A 17,626-nucleotide genomic window follows, 5' to 3' on the forward strand; every position below is an offset into this window, starting at 1 on the left:
TATGGACAAAAGTCTCGGGACACCTGCTCATTACACCCACAGGAACTTCAATGACATCCCATTATAAATCCATAGGCATTAATATGGAGCTGGTCCCCCCTTTGCAGCTATAACAGCAGTCACTCTTCTGGGAAGGTTTTCCACTAACACTTTAGAGTGTGTCTATGGGAATTTCTGCCCATTCATCCAGAAGAGCATTTGTGAGGTCAGGCACTGATGTTGATGTGAAGGCCTGGCTCGCAATCTCCATTCTAGTTCATCTCAAAGGTGTCTGATGGGGTTTGAGGTCAGGACCTTGCTTTGTGCACTGGGACACACTTATGGAGGAACAGAAAAGGGCCTTCCTCAAACTGTTCCTGCAAAGTTAGAAGCATAGAATTGTCCGAAATGTCTGGATCAGCTCCATATTGATGCCTATGGATTTAGAATGTGATGTTATCACAGTTCCTGTGGACGTAATGGCCAGGTGTCACAATACTTTTGTGTATATGCAACTGTGTTTATACAATATATACATGGTGTTCTGGGAAAATACTTCACAGGTTTAGAACTCTAAGACTATGGGCTCCATTGTTTTCCCGAACGCCGATTGGCTGCATGCTATTATGTTCCCACAGATGGTTACACAGGCCCTGTGAAATCAAAACATTGGGGGCTGACTTGCTTTATGTATTTAGCTAATACTGTTTCTTCTTAAGAAGTTTCTTTCAAGGTTCCCGTGACATCAGAAGTTGACATACAGGTTTTTTCTTAAATAATTGCATCTTCTTATCACACATCACATGCCAGTCTCACAAACACTGCCCTGTTCACCCACCAGCCACGGATAATTATAGATATATTCTTACCGCCTAATTTGGTCTTTGTAAGTTACAGCAAGCCAGAGGGGGAGTATGTTCTCAGTCTCACACAACGGCAGAAATAAGCTGGACCTGTCAGCTGCCCCCTCCCCCACCCCAGGAGCTCCTTGAGCCTTAGCCCCGTGAGGAGTCGTCGCTCTTATAAGCCCCAGAAGCGTGGTACCCTCTCTGCATTGCTCGGACCTGTGGAACATGGAGGTGACTGAAAAGGCCTGTCATCGGCGATTAGGAGGAACCCCGTGCGCACGGCACCCACCTGGCCCCGGTGTGATCAAATACATACTCTCTGTGAGCAGCCTGACCTTTGACCTTTCAGCGGGCTGATTTAGCGGCATATATCCTGCCTGCGGGCCACTAGAGGGTTAACTAATGAGCTGGCGTGCGACTCGTGTGCAATCACAGATGAATGCGTGCTTCTGTCATCACCCATAACGACATAACGGACCTATAACGACAACTTATGATTTCCACAGTAATTGTGATTTTAACTAGGGGTCGCTCCAGTGATTGGGCCACAGGAAATCTTACAAACCATCACATTAATAAAAATGACTGTATTATGACTATACATTTTGGAGATAAAGGGGATAGATTTGTGAACTTTTTTGCATCGAAATGAATGCATCCAGTGGATTGTAATACTTATTTTCTATAAACTGGTCCTACGACAACTGAATTTTATTATATTCTTAAGCGTGCATGTAAGAGCAAATGAACAGTAAATTATGTATAAAGCAGCAGATTTATGGATTCAGCTTAGTCATGCAGATCGAGCAGTGCAGAGAACCAAGGGAAGGCTGTCTCTGCGAAGAGGGGAATGGAAGCTGGCAGATGTCAGAATGATCTTTTTGATAATATGCAACAGATGTCTTAATATTCTCCCTCTCATTTAAAGGAAAAGACTGACTCCGGGTCCACCGACAGGGGTACGGGGTCCTGCTGTGAAGAGACACGTTTGATAAATTAGCCTGGAGTCAAATGAGGCAAAGGGGGTGCCACAAAGAGGGCAGGGTGGGGGGGGGGCTGCAGCTAGATACAGTCCCCCAGAGCAGGGGTGTTAAAAGACCATCCTTGGCGCCCAGAGATTTCACAAGGCGAAATCAAACCATGATGCGTGGCCTTGCCGCCGTGGACAGTCTTTCACTCACATTTTTTATACGTATGAAACTTGAGATGAAACTGCAGCAGAAAAAAAACGGTACTTCGGCCAAGGAGATCCCATTAATTTATGAAGCGTAGTTATTTCAGACACGTAGAAGCTTCTCTTGGAATGTTTGGCTTTAAAGTTCCAGGCAAGAGAGAAAGCATTTGCAGGTGGAAAATGGAGCCGGTGACTTGTCAGCTTCCCCCGGGGGGGGCAGTGTATCGAGCATAACGCTTGTTAGCAGTGCAGTGAAGAGTCTGTGTTACACAAGTCAGTGTAATCACAGTTTTTTTTTTTTTGAAGAACAACATACTAACCAATTTCGAATCACTAATAAATCAATTACTAACTAATTTTCATTATTATTCTTGGTAACTAGTCATGAATAGATTTTGTCAAAGCACACATGCTATTTGGATAGTATGGGAGTGCAGTATGTTTACCATATTATGGTCTGGTGAGAAACGACCTCGTGTTTTATGTTGTTGTCAGAGTGGCGAGCTGAGATAAGCAGACCTGCAGAACAGAAGTGTGGCTGCATTGTCAGAATTTAGACAGGATTTTTGTACAAAGTACTAAAAAAAGTAGAAGTACTTTAAGTGTTGTAAGTTAATTTATCTCACCCATTGTGTGTGTGTGTGTGGTGATATATATGTCAAAAAACAAAAAACCTGTTGTTTTGACATTGTGGGGACCATTCTTTTGGTCCACACATGGGGAAACTCAAAGTTATAAAAATCTGTGACTACAATCAAAAATCTAAAATTGCGAAAAGTCTCATATTTTGTTACTTATGGTTAAGGTTGTTGGGATTAGAGTTTTTCCCTATAGGAAAAATGTGCTCGTGCTCACAGACACAATTTGGCAGCTCCTGTTAGCCTCAGCGTGTTGTTGGAGGAGTAGCGGGGGAAACCCCATGACAACACGGGGAGAACATGGAAACTCCACACGCACAGAACCCTGGCAGAGACTCAAACCCACGTCCTAGAGGCGTGAGGTGACAGCACAAACCACTGTGTCACCGTGCCACCCCTGAACAACTAAAAATGCCAGAAGTCTTGTGCTTAGTTTGGCCCTTATGGTTAAGGTTAGGGCTGGGTAGGGGTGGGGGGTTCAGGGTTATGGCCCGTCTGTGCCCTGTGCAGCCTGGCAAAGGCCCCCTGTACTGCATTAGTAGCTGTAGGAGGGATGAATGTATGTGACCTTTATAAGACTTTGGCCAACATCTTCTCATTTTAATTGTGTTTTTCTTTCAGTGCTTACAACCATGCAAGGGATTGTGGGAAAAGAGGCGCGGGACGTCCCAGAAAAGCTGCGAGGTGAGTTGCCTGGTGAGGGATTGTTAGAGGCATCCTGCCGGTGAAACCGGAGCCTTTCTGCGGAGGATTTGCTGTGACCTGTGACTCTGGCTAATTATAATTTCCAGCAAAAAAAACATAAGGAAGCCTCAGTTATTTCAGTGTCACTGAAAGAAAAGCTCTGATCCGATGTTGTTTCCCTTCCATGAAAGATGAGGGAGGTTTTAGGTGATTGGAGATGTTGGAGAAGGTGCTGGGTGGAGCTTGGATATCATCCTGCTTTGGAGTTTGAGATAATCCCCGTATTATATCTGCCCAGTGGTTAAATACGGCCCATTAAAGTGGCTATTTGATCATGGCAAGATTTTTTTCAGAACATGAACTTCAGTGTCTTACCAGTACATTCAGGGTGTCTCTTTTTGTTTGATAAAAAGTGTTTTATGCTGCTAAATTGTATTGTAGTTCAATTATAGGGATTTACTCTTAGAAACAAGACAGTATTGTACCGGTAAGCCTTTTGTGATTTTTTTTTTTGAATGAGAAGCAAACTGGCAGGATATTTTCCCGCGTGGCACACGGGGTCCTCTGCTGATTTAGCGGCCAGTTGGCCGCTGCCAGCTTCAGTCTCTGAGCAATCTGGATGTTTCCAAGAATCGTGTGTAAACAAGGTTTTTACCTCGGGCGAATGCTGGCGTGGTACCAAGCCCGGTTTCTCAGATGTTACAGGGCCGTCTGACTAACATGAAACAGGAGAAGCCCTCTCCTTTCCGCCCACCGCCGCCGCCCAGCCCCACGGTCTCTCTCGCCTCCCGACAGAAGCACCACGAGTGTACGGCCAGTGCGGAGTTCCTGGGGTCCGTCCGGGCCCAGAAGCAGGGCGACTGCCCCCCGCCACACAAGGCCTCAGGGTTCGCCGCCGCCTGCGTGGAGAGCTGCAGCCTGGACCGCGAGTGCTCTGGCCCCCGGAAATGCTGCCCCAACGACTGCGGGCAAACATGCCAGGCGCCCGCCAACCTGTACAAGGGTGCGCCCCCTACAGTGCTCTACTTACTAATATTATCAAATGATGTTTATTTTATTATTATTACCAAATATTACAAAGTTACATTGAAGGTTTTGGCAATTAAATGCAGGAAAATAATCTCATGGTAAGTTAATGCTGTAGCTCTGTGGCAGGGGGAGCTGGGGCTCTCTGTCTGTGACTGGAAGGTCGTTGGTTCACATCCCACTGTCGGCAGAGTGATGTCACCACTAAACCCTTGATCTCATTTGCTGATGGGAATGGCTTTCCTAATTGCACATCATTTTAGATAAAAGCATCATCCATCTCAGGGATGTCAAATTCCCGTCCTGGAAGGCCAGACCCCTGCACATTTTGGGGTTTCCCTTCATTTATCACATCTTATTCAACTCCTTGCGCGAATCACCACACAGCTCTTGAGCTGAGTCATGTGTGGTGGAACAGGGGAGGAACTAAGGGGCTCCAGCCCCCCAGGACTGGAGTTTGACACCCCTGATCTAACTAAATTAATAGGAATCTAATTCATTTTCATAATGAACTATATTTTTATCAGTTTATTTAAATCAAGATACTTGGGTTGAATCTTCAGGCTAGATGAAAAATATACTATAATATTGTTATGAGTCTGGCAGTACTGAAAGGCTTTTGGTGGCATTGTGTTTGCAGTTTTAGTCCTGGAAGGAGGCAGCATGCGTAAGATTCTGAATACTCAGAAAACCCACAAGCTCATTTGGAGCACACCCATTAGAATTTCCCAAAAGAAATGCTAATTTTAAATTGGTAAACTGTTTTTGGCTTTATTTCTCTGAAAAAGAACTCTACTTTGGAAATAAGAAAGCAAAAATTATTCTGGTGAATCACAGAAATAATCAAATTTTTTGACTGAATTATGATTAACCGGAGTCCCAAGAAAAATAGGAACGATTGTACCTGGAAGAGATAAAAAGCAAAGTTTCTCCAAGACAAAACACACACACGGAGACACAGAGAGAGAGAGAGACACACACAGACAGACACAAAGAGAGAGAGAGAGACACAGAGAGAGAGACACAGAGAGAGAGAGAGACACACACACACACGGAGACACAGAGAGAGAGACACAGACACACACACACACGGAGACACAGAGAGAGAGACACAGACACACACACACACACACACACGGAGACACAGAGAGAGAGACACAGACACACGCAGACACACACACACACACACGTGAATCATATTTATGTCTAACTGATTGCTTTGCCTCTCAAAGGAATCTTTAGATCTCTTAACACGTTCCCTTGTAGGATACATCTACTGTACCATTAACATCATCTTTAATATGACTGTGGAGAGATATGCTGAATACGTAGTTTATTATTCATGGACGTGGCAGGGTGCCGTAAACGGGGGGGAGTGAGGACGATTCCCAGGGGCCCCTGTCCAAACAATATGGGACAGAATTGCATTGGTCTGGATTGAGGGCCCAATATGATATGCTCTCCTGGGGTCCCAAATCCCCCCGACGGCGGCTCGTGTTTCTTATCCACCTTCAAGGTTTTGCTCTCCCGCTCCCTGCCAGGTGTCCCGCTCAGGCCCCGCAAAGACATGTCCTTCCTGGAGGACCAGCAAGGGCAGCTCCTGCTGACCTGGACGTCCAGGTTCAATGTCTCCATTGAGCCTGTGCTGTACATCCTGCAGAAGAGATGGAACTACGGCATCCACCCCAGTGAGGACGAGGCTACCCCATGGCAGACCGTTACCATGGTAATAAGGAAAATAAAAATAAATATGTCAAAGAAATGTAGCATCGAATTGGAGGGGGACCATAAAACAGAACGACATACATATAGTGTGTTTGAGGAATACGTACGCACGCAGAAAGTCGAACTTTACCTGAAAATATGTCGTTTATTGCGTAGTTTATTATGGGATTTGCTTTAGCTAATGCTGTGAAGGAAGAGCAGTCAGTAGAAAGGTGCAGGTTCATGCCTGTTTAATGCTAAACAGTGTAAGTGTGGCCTCTGTCACTTAGTGATAATAAAATGGAAAGTATTAATCGCCTTATATTTTAAAGGGACGGTATCATATCGCTGGCTGCTGTATTGATTATGACACCACCCCCCCCCCCATCTCCCCCACCCCCATCAGACTCTCGGCTCACGGCCAGCACCGTCCTCGCCGGCCCGCCTCTGGAAGCGATCACCCACACAACTGTGTAATTATAGCAGTTTGAGGCATCAGCGCCAATTACATCAGCAGGGGCTCGACGGCAAATCCAGTGCCGATGGCGGATGAGTCTGAAATGGCATGCAGGCCGAGCTGCCCCCCCCCCCCCCCCCGTCACATTCATGCTGCCTCTTTGCTTCATATGTGGCCGTTCCGTGTACGTTATCTAAAATGTAACTGCAGTTTAAAGGGCCATTAGCACTCATTTGGGAAATATAACACATTTTTGTGGGTCTGGGCCTTCATAATATGTTAAGGGAGAAGACGGGCCTTGAAGACAAGCCTTGAAAACAGGGCTTGAAGACAGGCCTTAGCACCCTCCCTGGGAGGTGTGTGGGTTTTAGTTCATTCTCGGTTTAAATTGGAGAATTCAGGATATCCCACTTTGCATTGTGGGTGGTAGTCAGTGACTGACGGGCGTCTCTGAAAGCTACAGGACTGCCCTCATGCACTGGAAGCACTCCGCCTTGCTCCGAGGAACATTCCGGACTCATGGATAATTCCCAGGGCATCTTTCAGCAGCCAGAGGAGATATCTCCTCCCAATCTAACGTTCTCCCTGTGGCCTCTGTTATCACCCCGCGCCGGGCGATGATTGCGGATGGATAGAGGGTTAATCTGCCTGTCTTGTCTCTCCGCCCCTGACCCCGCAGACGATGCAGGACCACGCCGTGCTGAAGGACGTGCAACCGCACCGCTGGTATCAGTTCAGGGTGAGCGCTGTCAACAGCCAGGGCAGCCGCGGGTTCACCACACCCAGCAAGCACTTCTTCTCCTCGCGGGGTAAGTGGTGACAATGAGGGGGACCGACTGCTCACTTCCCGCCTTTATTTTTAAAGTTACATGTGACCAGGTTCTGACCTTATAAGCATTACAAATATGTTCATTACTATACAGACCGTCCTCCACTTACAACCCACGTACAATGACTTTTGTAAAAGTACATTTTGGGCACCGTGTGCACTGCAGTTCTGCACTGCCTAGTGTGCACTATGAGCCACACCATAGTTGCCATGAGAATGTACTGCGCTGTACAGCAGGGCGTCCATCCCAGTGCCACACACACATATCCCAGTCTGATTCTCACACCTAACAGTTGTGCAATCATCGTGTTCCACCGTACGTCCAGTCCAACGTCGGAACGTAACCCAGTCATAACTCAGGGACAGTCTGTATTAATATTCAGTTTCTGCTACATTGAATTAGGGGTGATGCTTTACATTAACTGTACCATCATAATGCATCCATAGAATGTTCATAAGCAGCATGAAAGTATACCCTAACATCCTAACATACCTTAACAGCGTTAATATACATTAAACATTATATGATTATGATGTTTCTGTTTAGCTATACTTACATACTGCTTATGAATGTTCTATGAATGCGTAATGTATGCATTATGAAGGTGCAGTGAGCATTCTACGAATGCATTATAAAGGCACTGTGGAGGTGCAGTTATTGTAAAGCAGTGTTCCCCAATTGGAGAATCCAGCACAGTTTGCAGATTTCCCTGCTCAAACACCTTAATCAACTAATAAGCAGGTTTAGTAGCTGTGTTTGAGCAGGGAAATCTCCAAAGTGTGCTGGATTCTGGCCCTCCTGGACCGCAATTGGGGAACCCGCTGTAAAGTGTTACCAATCCAGGTGCATTTGTTCGCATTTGTTCGTATTTGTTCACATTTGTTCGCATTTATTCACATTTGTTTGCATTTGTTCGCGTTTGTTCATCGAATATGGCTCAATAAGAAGAATAAATTTAGCTTGATGACAGAATAGCACAATTCTAGCGGCCGTGTGCCCTGACTGCATAGCCTCTCTGTAGCCTGGCTTAGTTATCTTCCTTTTGTCAGTGACGTTCTGTTGCTCAGTTGTCATGTTATTTCCATGGTCCATAAAAAGGCCCCAGACCGCTGAGTTATTTTACGGGAAGAGGAGCGGCGTGGGCGGCTAATCCTTCCTGAGAGACGCGGCGACCACAGCACCGTGGCTCTGCCCGTCAGCCGTCTCTGTAAAAAGGCTCTTTTACCAAACCCCAGGAATGGCAGGGATGCACCGCATGAGTCCCCAGAGGCCCGATCTGGGCCCCAGGCTGACACACAAACAGCCGGTGCCGCTGCCCACCTCAGACAGGTCCTGCTGCGCGGGTGCTGGCCAGCAAGAAGGGAGCAGTTCTGCCCGAATCCAGCTTGTTTTCGTACCAGACTAATTTATGTAAGGCATGCTGTTTTGGTCTGGAATCCCAGCAAATATCAGGCCTTTCTCGCTACCTTGAATACTTTTTTTATATCTACATTTCATCTTGGTCTCATTTTAATTTTGTTATTATACAAGTGGTCAACATAAAATCCAAGGTCAGTCTCAGAAAGTAATTATACAAAAAGCAACAAAATATAATTATTCGGATACCACTTTTTATCATTTTAAAATGATCGCAGCCCAAAGTAGCTGTAAGGAACATGTTTCCTCACTCTCCCTAATATACAGGAACTGTTTAGTAACAAATGTGATTCTTTTTAAAGGAAAAGTATGAAATCTATGACTAATGGTTTCATTGTAAGCAATCTATTCAATCAATTCAAGCTGCACAGTTGTTTTCACAAGTTGTTTGATGTTTCATTTTGTTTAGTTGACTAAAATTACATGTGACTCTGAGGATTATGGGAGTATTGGAGTGGGGCTGTCTTTCATCTGTCATTACACCTCTTTCAGATTCTCCATTCCAGTTCATACGTTGCAGCAGACAGTACTTAGAGCATGTCAGTCAGCATGACTTACTAATCTCAAACTGTTTGAAGAATTTTACGGACATACCGCAAAAAATATTAACTTTGTTCTGGCTTTTTTGAAGTGCGTGACTGTAAGGAGTTTATTTGAATTCCACATAATAGCAGAAAAGTTTAACAGAGGAAATATTTTAATACTTTAAATACTGTAGCAAAGAGGAAATATTTTAGATATAATAAGATTTAATCCTGCGAACGGCCTCCAGTACAGGGCTGAGGAGCCTGGAGCCTGTCCCAGGCATTATGGGACATAAGATAAGGGACACCATAAGTGGGATAGCAGGCTGTAACAGTGGCATAAAGCTGCGTGCACCCACACACTTACAAACCAGGGCAGGGTTTATTTTCCCATGCACAGGGGGGACTGCAACAGTGCCATCCACTCAGCTACCATGGCACCCAGTTTATTATTTCAAAATAAATATATTTAACCTCATTTAGGTGCAGAGGAGAATATTCTAAAAAAATCACACATTCAAAGGCTTCTTCAAAATGTAAATGAAGACTAAAATTTCATTACAGTGCTAACTGTCTAGACTCACCTGGTATATTTATATCGATTCTTTAAAATAAAAAAAAAATCACATTTTATACAGTTGAAATGTAATCCCTTGCAAACAGAGTTTTCAGCTGAACTCCGCGGTTCAGGTCAGTAGCTTCCTTGCACTAAAGAAAGGATCCCCTTCGCAGTTTTAGATTAACTTGTCAGCAAGTTTCAATAAATAGAATGCGACAGTGTTCTTCAGCAGAAGCAGCACCCCAGCCCAGATCAAGTGAGGGTGTCCATCTGATGGATGCTTGGCCTGCTGATACATTTGCCTGCTTCTCTGTTCTCATCGTGGTTCAGAGCAGGAACGGCACAGTCGCTGTCAGAGGGCGCTGCTCATGTACATCGAATTCATTTACGTTCTTCACAGGAGGACCTAATGAAAGATAAACGGAAACAGTCTTGTTTTTAAGGGGATCGTTTCAGTATGGAAAAAAATAATCCCATGTGTTTTGTACTTCGCCGAAACATCTTCTAGTAATTAGATGTATTTATCAAATGGTGAGTATTTGAGAGAGGGGATGAAGGCTGCTAGGGTCAGGGCAGCCCGCAGATGAAAGGTACTGCGGAGCTTGATAACCCAGCCAGGGAAAAATCTACATGACAGTTTCTCAGCGGTGACCTGGAGGTGCTCGGACGTCCGGGCTTTGTTATGCCCGGGTCACCTCTCCACGTGAAATGGAACCTTTGTTTTGGAATGGGCCGCGGTGCCGGCGGAGCGGGCCAAATCCCATGAGGCCATGGGGCCAAACCCAGGGCTCGCAGGAGCTGTTGCCCTCGGGGCGAACTGTTGTTACCATCTGCACTCTTTATCGGCTTCGCCTACAGTAGCCGCTATTCGATATCAAAGCGGCTGCGTTTTTTTCCCGGGCAGCGCGATTTATATCGTCGCGCTGCCTCGGGTTCTGAAATTCTTGTTTTCTTTAGACGCTTAATCTAACAGAGGCCGCATCGACGCAGCGTTTCATGTCAACCCGGAAGAGAATTACTTGTGATAGCCCGCCTTGCTGCTAGGCAGCCGCAGTGCGCTAACGGGCTGCAGTGCTAACAGGCAGCAATTCCAGCTGTCAGTTTATATAGTTTTTTACACCCCAAATGCAATATCCAGTCTTTAAAAAAGAATCGCTTCGCTTGAACCGGCAGTCTTTGCAATGGCAGACCTCAACCAAGCCCAGGAGGAGGGGTTTGTGGCTCAGGGGTTTGCGGCTCAGATTTTTAATCCTCGGAGTATTTTATCTTTAGCCCGAGGCAAAAAGGTCTCTGTGGTTCACCACCTCAATGGGCTGCGTTAAAATGTAGAAATTGATTTGCTCTAACGAACCTCCATAGCTGTTTGATATTACAAGCTATTAACGTAAGCAACCATCTGCAAAATATTACGTACTAAACAGTCTTGATGGAGCATATATACATTAATATGTGCAATAGCTAAAAACCTAAAATAAAACCATCAGTTGCTTCAGGGAGTATGGCCGCCGTGCCGGCGTATTGGGACACCCCGCCTGGACAGACCTGTCATTCATCTCGTCCCCAGTCGCTGCTTTCCAGGCCATTCCCAAGCCGAGTTTTATCACTGCCAGGCCTGGCCGCAGGTCCACTGAGCACGCCGGGGGAAGCAGACCCTGTGCGGCTGAGCACTTGGGGAAGGGGATTAAAGCGATGAGGCGAGGATGTAGGAAACGGGGCAACCCGGAATCCAGCTGCCGCCCGCCCCGTGTCGGTAATGAGCGTGTGGCTCCGTCAGCTCCTGCCCCTACGACTCGAAGTTGCCTCACGGTCTTTTCATCCTCGGACGATGAATCGCAAAACTTCAAATACATTTTTTTTTTTTTGCACGTTTTTCTTATTAGTTATTTTTCTTCGAGTTTCTTAGTGCGCATTTAATTCAAAGTGACTTTCCAAGCAGCACATATTCACATAGCTGCATGGTTCCTACTTGCAGTTAAATACCCAGCTTAAAGATCGCTGCAGGAGTGCCGTTCCAGTAATGTGCAAGGTCAACCTTTTTCTTATAAGCTCAACACATACCACCCGTATCTGCTCCTATCTTATTATGGGTTAATGATATATCCTCTCCTGTTGTGTTTCTTCAGTAACCCAGTCTTTTTCCCTTACTTGCATGCATTATTGCGCCATTGGTGCACTGCAGTAGGTCACTGCAGGTTTCTAGGTACAAACAAATGTATGCACTACTGTGCAGAAGTCATGGACAGTCAAAGGAAATGTTTACGGTTGTTTATCAAGGTGGTAAATGCAAAATTTAACAATAGAACGTTTGCAAACCGACAGTAACAAACGCGTTTCGTGTCACTGATATCTCGTTGGACGGCTAGATCAACGCCGCTTCTGGTTCCCCAACCTCTCCTGTTTGTTAAATTTCTCCACCAGCTCAATCAATTAATTAACCTATCTGGTTAAATAACTCGATGAATTATTGATTAGCCATACAAAGTGACGCAGTGGTCCAGAAAAAAAGCACGTGTGTGTATTTGTATGATTGCGGCAAATACTGGGTGAGATTTTGAAATGGCTGAGCTGATGCACTTTTATAACCAGCATGAAGATCATTTAAACAGACTTTTGCACAGCACTGACTGACTGAAGTTCTGTCCATTGCCTCCTCAGATCCATTCCCTCCAGAGAGACCTCTGCATCTACGCGTGGGGAACTTCACCGTGCAGGCAGACGGCACCATCAGTACTCTTCTGCTGTGGGACCCGCCCAGGGAGGAGGACCTGGCCGTCCACCACTACAAAGTGACCTGGGGAGCCCAGTCCACCCACAGGAAAGGCCAGGACAGGAAGGGAGCCCCCAAGATCTCCAGAGGGGTAACAGCTCCCGCTCTCCAGCAGATAAACATACCAACGAAAGCACGGGTCCCCACTAGCCGATACGTTCATTATTTGCAAATATAAAACACAAGGTTCCACACACTCTAAGCAGGTATCTTCTCTGTTGTGAAGTTCTCTGGGTTTCAAATGAAGTGTATCCAGGAGCAATGTCAAGGTTTTCCAAATGGCTTTTAATAAGATAGGTAATGAGCAAAAGGCAGTGGACGGTATACAGGAGACTGTAACTGTCTTACAGATGGATGGCCATACAGTTTATTGCTCCGTACTGCAGCTGGTTCATTAGAAGCTCGCAAACGTATTTATGGAATCGGGTTGGCGGGAGTTCAGAAATACGAGCTGCATGAAGGTTGACGCTACGTTTCTCGGCGTATTTGCCTGCCCAGCCGTCCGCTGTCACTGCACTCCTATTACACGGCCGCATCCTGTCCACTGGCATATTTACTTCCTGCTGTTCACTGCGATGGTCGCAGGGGGGCGGAACTTCCTGTGCAGCACCTGTGTCCTCACAAACTGGAATCCATTATGTTCATTATTCTCTAAGACCTGGAAAAAAGAGAAGTGTGGTAGGTGTTCCTGAGATAATTATGTTTTATTGTAACATAACCATTCCTCAGACTTCAAGAGCCGCAAACTTTATTTGAAATTAGGTAATTTGTTTTGATTATATGTGCTCATTGGCTGAGGCAATCCATTTGACTAAACGGACACACGGCTCGTTCTCTCCCAGCTACCGGCTGTTAAAGCCGTTCGTCCCGCAGCCCTTACATCGCGAGGGAAGTCACGACGCAGTTCAGAGACAATTTCGGTTTAAGCTGTATTCCCAGCATACATTAGCACTGTATTCCCAGCATATATTAGCAGCACTCTGATGAAGAAGCAAAACTGTTTCTCATTGCCAGAGCTAATTCGATGAATAGAACAGGTTTATAATTTCCCATACGTATGAATGCGTATTTAAATTTGAATTAAAGTAGCTCTTGTGTCCTCTGGCTCTTCTGATGCATCTAAATTGGAAGCAGTGGATGTGGGTAATGGAGGCCAGTTGTGGGTTGATGGACATGCAGGGCGGCCTTGGACCCGGCCGGGCTGCGCGCTCCGCCGCAGCTAATGGAGAACAAAAGGGCCGGCGGTGGCTGTATCCAGTTAAAATCTCATAATGGTCCCTTTTTTTGTATCTCTGTGATGGAGATGGCAGGCAGGTCCTGTGCCATGAGATCGTCAGGAATTTTTACTAGCGTTCCCACCGCTGCCCCGCTGAGCCAGCCGGCAGCTGCGGAGGGGCTTCCGAGGAGAGAGGGGCGCGGCGTGCCGGGTCGCTCCGGGCCCGGTCCCGAGGGGGGGGGGGGGGCTCGCATTCTCTGAATTTGCCCTGTTTTGCAGAGAGAGACAACAGAAGAGCAAATTTACAAAATTCACTCCTTCCATGGGACCATGGGATAATGTATTTGAGAAAATTCTTGTGGATTTACTGAGTTTTGGATATGTAAAGAAAGTTCGGCGCTGGATTACATGATGGGTGACATATGGCTTTAGGTCATTGGCGGTCTCATGTCTCATCTCAAAAACAACAGAAAATGGACTGTGACTTTTGGACATTTGCTCTTTGATTTGTTGTTTGCTGCCCGATTTGTCACTTTGAGGAAAGCAGCAGGTCTGTTTTATTTTACCTACTACCTGAATGAGGCTACACTTATCCATACAAAACGACAGCCTGCCTCATTGCCTTAGCTGCCTGAAATTCCAGCCATAAAGTTAATGAAGCAAAGTGCTCAGCATTTAATCATAATTACCGTTAGTGTGTGGAATAAGATTATGGCGAGCAGCTTCTAGCAACGTGTCTGACTTGCTTAATCGGCTCATGCAGACAGAACTGTGAGGCCTTTCGATTTGCGGCCATGTCGCTTTCCTGGAGAACATGAGGCTTCCCCTCTCACGTCTGGCCGGGAGGCAGCAGCAGCGAGAACGTCCTGCTTCTGAAGGTAACAGCTGTGTCGGTGTCCTGCAGACCTCCAGGGAGACGGAGATCAAGGGCCTCCATCCTGACACTACGTATGTGGTCCAGGTCCAGGCCATTGCTCAATGGGGCCAGAAGCGCCTGAAGAGCAGCAAAGCACAGCTGCGCTTCACCACTGCGCCTGCAGGTAAGCACTGCTTCTCCTGCCAGTTTGGGAGGCAGCCTCGCCAGTGACCGCCAGCGTGGAGCCGCGAACCGCCAGGACAAACACGGGCACGAGTGTCTCTGAGTGTCTCTGAGTGTCTCTGAGTGTCTCGGGCTGGGATCCGGGGGAAGCTGGTGGCTTTTTCTCTCCACTTTTACGACGCTAGTAGAATCGGGCGTGAGCAGAAATCAGCATCTCGGTGCCAAGGAACCGTGGCATGATCCCCAATAGAGAGGCGTTTCTATTCCTGTTACAGTCTGTTCACATATATCTTGTGTGAAATATTGCAAGTGACATTTTCATTTGATCGTGTTCGGTGACGGTCATACAAAAACCAGCTGAAACAGACAGATACAGAAAGACTGATTTTCATATTGTACTGGAAAAAAGCACATTAACAGTAACAAAGACAGCTGTTATAAAATTGTGTGCCATTTGTCTTTGTGAACATGAATCCTTTTCTGATCAATCAAGGTAATGTTTTGCGTAACAACTCTAAACTGAACAGTGAAATTCGATTAAAAGTCTGGTCCCATTCAGGCCTTTGAAGAGCTCAGGTACCTGTACCGTATCAGAACCAGCTCGATCAATGCTTATCTGGCTCAGATTGGATCCTGGGTCGCCAAAGGCTGGATATTAAAGGCCGGCCCTTCCTTATGACACCCCAAAAGAGTAGCACGAAGCTTTCGTTTGTAGCTCACCCTAGACCAGGCATCGTTTGAAGACTCTTTCTGTTGTTGTTTCTGCTTCTAATTAAGTTGCATAAATCCTCATGTGATTCTGCCAAAAAAAATTCCCGCCTCACAGCCCAGCATCTTGGGAACAGCAGTAAAATATTCCAGCTTGTTTTTGGCCTCAGCTTGTCTCGCTTGGATGGAGATTGTTCATTGTAAACCAAATAATAAAGAAACTAATTCTCTTTCATAATAGACTGCCTTGCACGTGATTTTCCTGTGCCCTGGGCCTGGCCTCTCTTGTGGAAGTTATCGTGTTTTCTGTATCTAAGTTCAGTTGTACTATTTTTATCAACATATGGTAACTCCGCAACACAGGCTTGATTGGAAAACCTCATTCCATTGATATGCTTTCATTTAAAAGATTAAAGGCGGGGAAAAAAGCTAATGTTACGAAATTACCACAGAGATGTTTTTTTTCTGCACATGAGAGACATAATGGCTTATCCAGTGAAGATGCGTATCTTCAGATGAACTGCAGTCCAAGGTGCCAAATCACAGATTTCCTAGTGACAAGAAGATCCGAGGCCACAGAGCATCATTAGCATCTGCCCTGTTGGAGCGTGCTAACTCAGTAGCCTTCTGGGCTGGCATGAGGTTCATATGGTGCCACTGGTTTTCTGTTTGCAATGTAACTGGTGATGAATCATTTGACCAAATGGCCATGGACAGTCAGCTTCCTGATTGACATTGTCCAACCGTCAATGTGTGAAAAACAGAGAGTGGTGAGAGTCTGGTACATGATTCAGGAGCATAACAGATTTCCAGATCATTTTAAATGTCTCCCTTCCAATATTTAATATCAAGTAAATAAAAGTCTGCAGTAGAGTTGCCTGCACGGTCCTTGATGCAGAACAGACCTTCTTAATTGTGCTGCACTTTCAGCCCACATAATTCCCACAAATTCTGAAAAGTCTTTCCAATGCCAGATCTATGTGGTCTGCAGGTGAAGTTTCACTGAAGTGCATGTATTGTCTAGTGGTGTCCCTGGTGTTTGGACCATGGTGCTTTCTGCTGTTTTGAGAAGCCAGAACCCCTAGTTCAGACCTGAACTCTGACGGAGCCGTGGGAGCATGAAGTAGTGACACTGTGACATCGGCCTTTTTTCTGATTATTCAGCATGAATTCTGCACGGTTCGTCTTTGTCACGCCAAGGAACGGCATCGGCTGAGATTCATACGGGTTGACAGTGTTCTGCTGCCCCGGGACACGCTGGCTCCCGGGGCCATTTCGCCTTCCGACACGCTGTCGTTTCCAGCGGCAGGTCTTCCAGACGGACTGGACCCGGGTCAGGCCACTGGGGAGGTGTCCAACGAGCTGCCCTCCTCGCACACTGCGCTCCGCCTGGAGGCGGCTGCACCTCATTACCACAACAGCCAGCTCCAGGTCAAAGTCTTCTGGAAGAAACGCTTACCAGGTGAGGCGGCCCAGTTCCCCCCAGTCGGCCGGACAGGACTGGGGAAGTGCGTGGTGTTTGTGCTCCTGTGTTCAGCATCAGCGTCGGAGCGGCAGCGAGGGTGGGGCCTTTTGGGGGTGTCTGCACGCCCCCCGTCTGCGGTGTACGCAGGTTTTCCAGCGCTCTGTTAACAATAACAATAATGACCTGAAGCTCTGAGGCAGCTGGTAAAATTAGCGCAGGAAAGGAAATAGGAGCTTAAATATGCGTCAGAGCGCTCAGGCAGAATGAAAATTGGCACCTTGTGGTGGTCCCCCATGGTCAGGAATGAAGACGTCGGCTCCTGGCTGGACGATGAATCCAGCTGAGATGTGACCTCTCTTGTTGTCACCCTGCATGTATTCTGGGTGAAAAGTCTAAAGACTGCACAGCACTCCAAAGCACCGACGCGAAGCCCTCGCCAAGCACCCTTAAAGCATTCAAACGCTTTTAATACATCTATAAAAAGTATTTGCTGGAGTAGCAGTTTCCCAAAAATACTGTTCTTGGCAATATTGTGACATTTAGGGAACGCATTCTGTTTAAGCCCCAGAACACCATAAATAATAATCACTGA

General features: G+C 46.4%; 1 protein-coding gene across 1 annotated transcript in view; it reads left to right on the forward strand.

Annotated features, from left to right (window-relative positions):
* The window catches only part of LOC111860147 (anosmin-1-like), a 43,611-nt gene that overhangs the window by 16,966 nt on the left and 9,019 nt on the right, over positions 1-17,626 (forward strand). Inside the window, exons 3-9 of the mRNA XM_023843553.2 lie at positions 3,261-3,323; positions 4,119-4,326; positions 5,891-6,075; positions 7,190-7,319; positions 12,495-12,697; positions 14,727-14,862; positions 16,873-17,031. Of these exons, the coding sequence (XP_023699321.1) occupies positions 3,261-3,323; positions 4,119-4,326; positions 5,891-6,075; positions 7,190-7,319; positions 12,495-12,697; positions 14,727-14,862; positions 16,873-17,031 (1,084 nt within the window). The remainder of the gene's footprint in view (positions 1-3,260; positions 3,324-4,118; positions 4,327-5,890; positions 6,076-7,189; positions 7,320-12,494; positions 12,698-14,726; positions 14,863-16,872; positions 17,032-17,626) is intronic.

Source organism: Paramormyrops kingsleyae, chromosome 15 (genome assembly GCF_048594095.1).
Source record: "Paramormyrops kingsleyae isolate MSU_618 chromosome 15, PKINGS_0.4, whole genome shotgun sequence".
Classification (NCBI taxonomy): domain Eukaryota; kingdom Metazoa; phylum Chordata; class Actinopteri; order Osteoglossiformes; family Mormyridae; genus Paramormyrops; species Paramormyrops kingsleyae.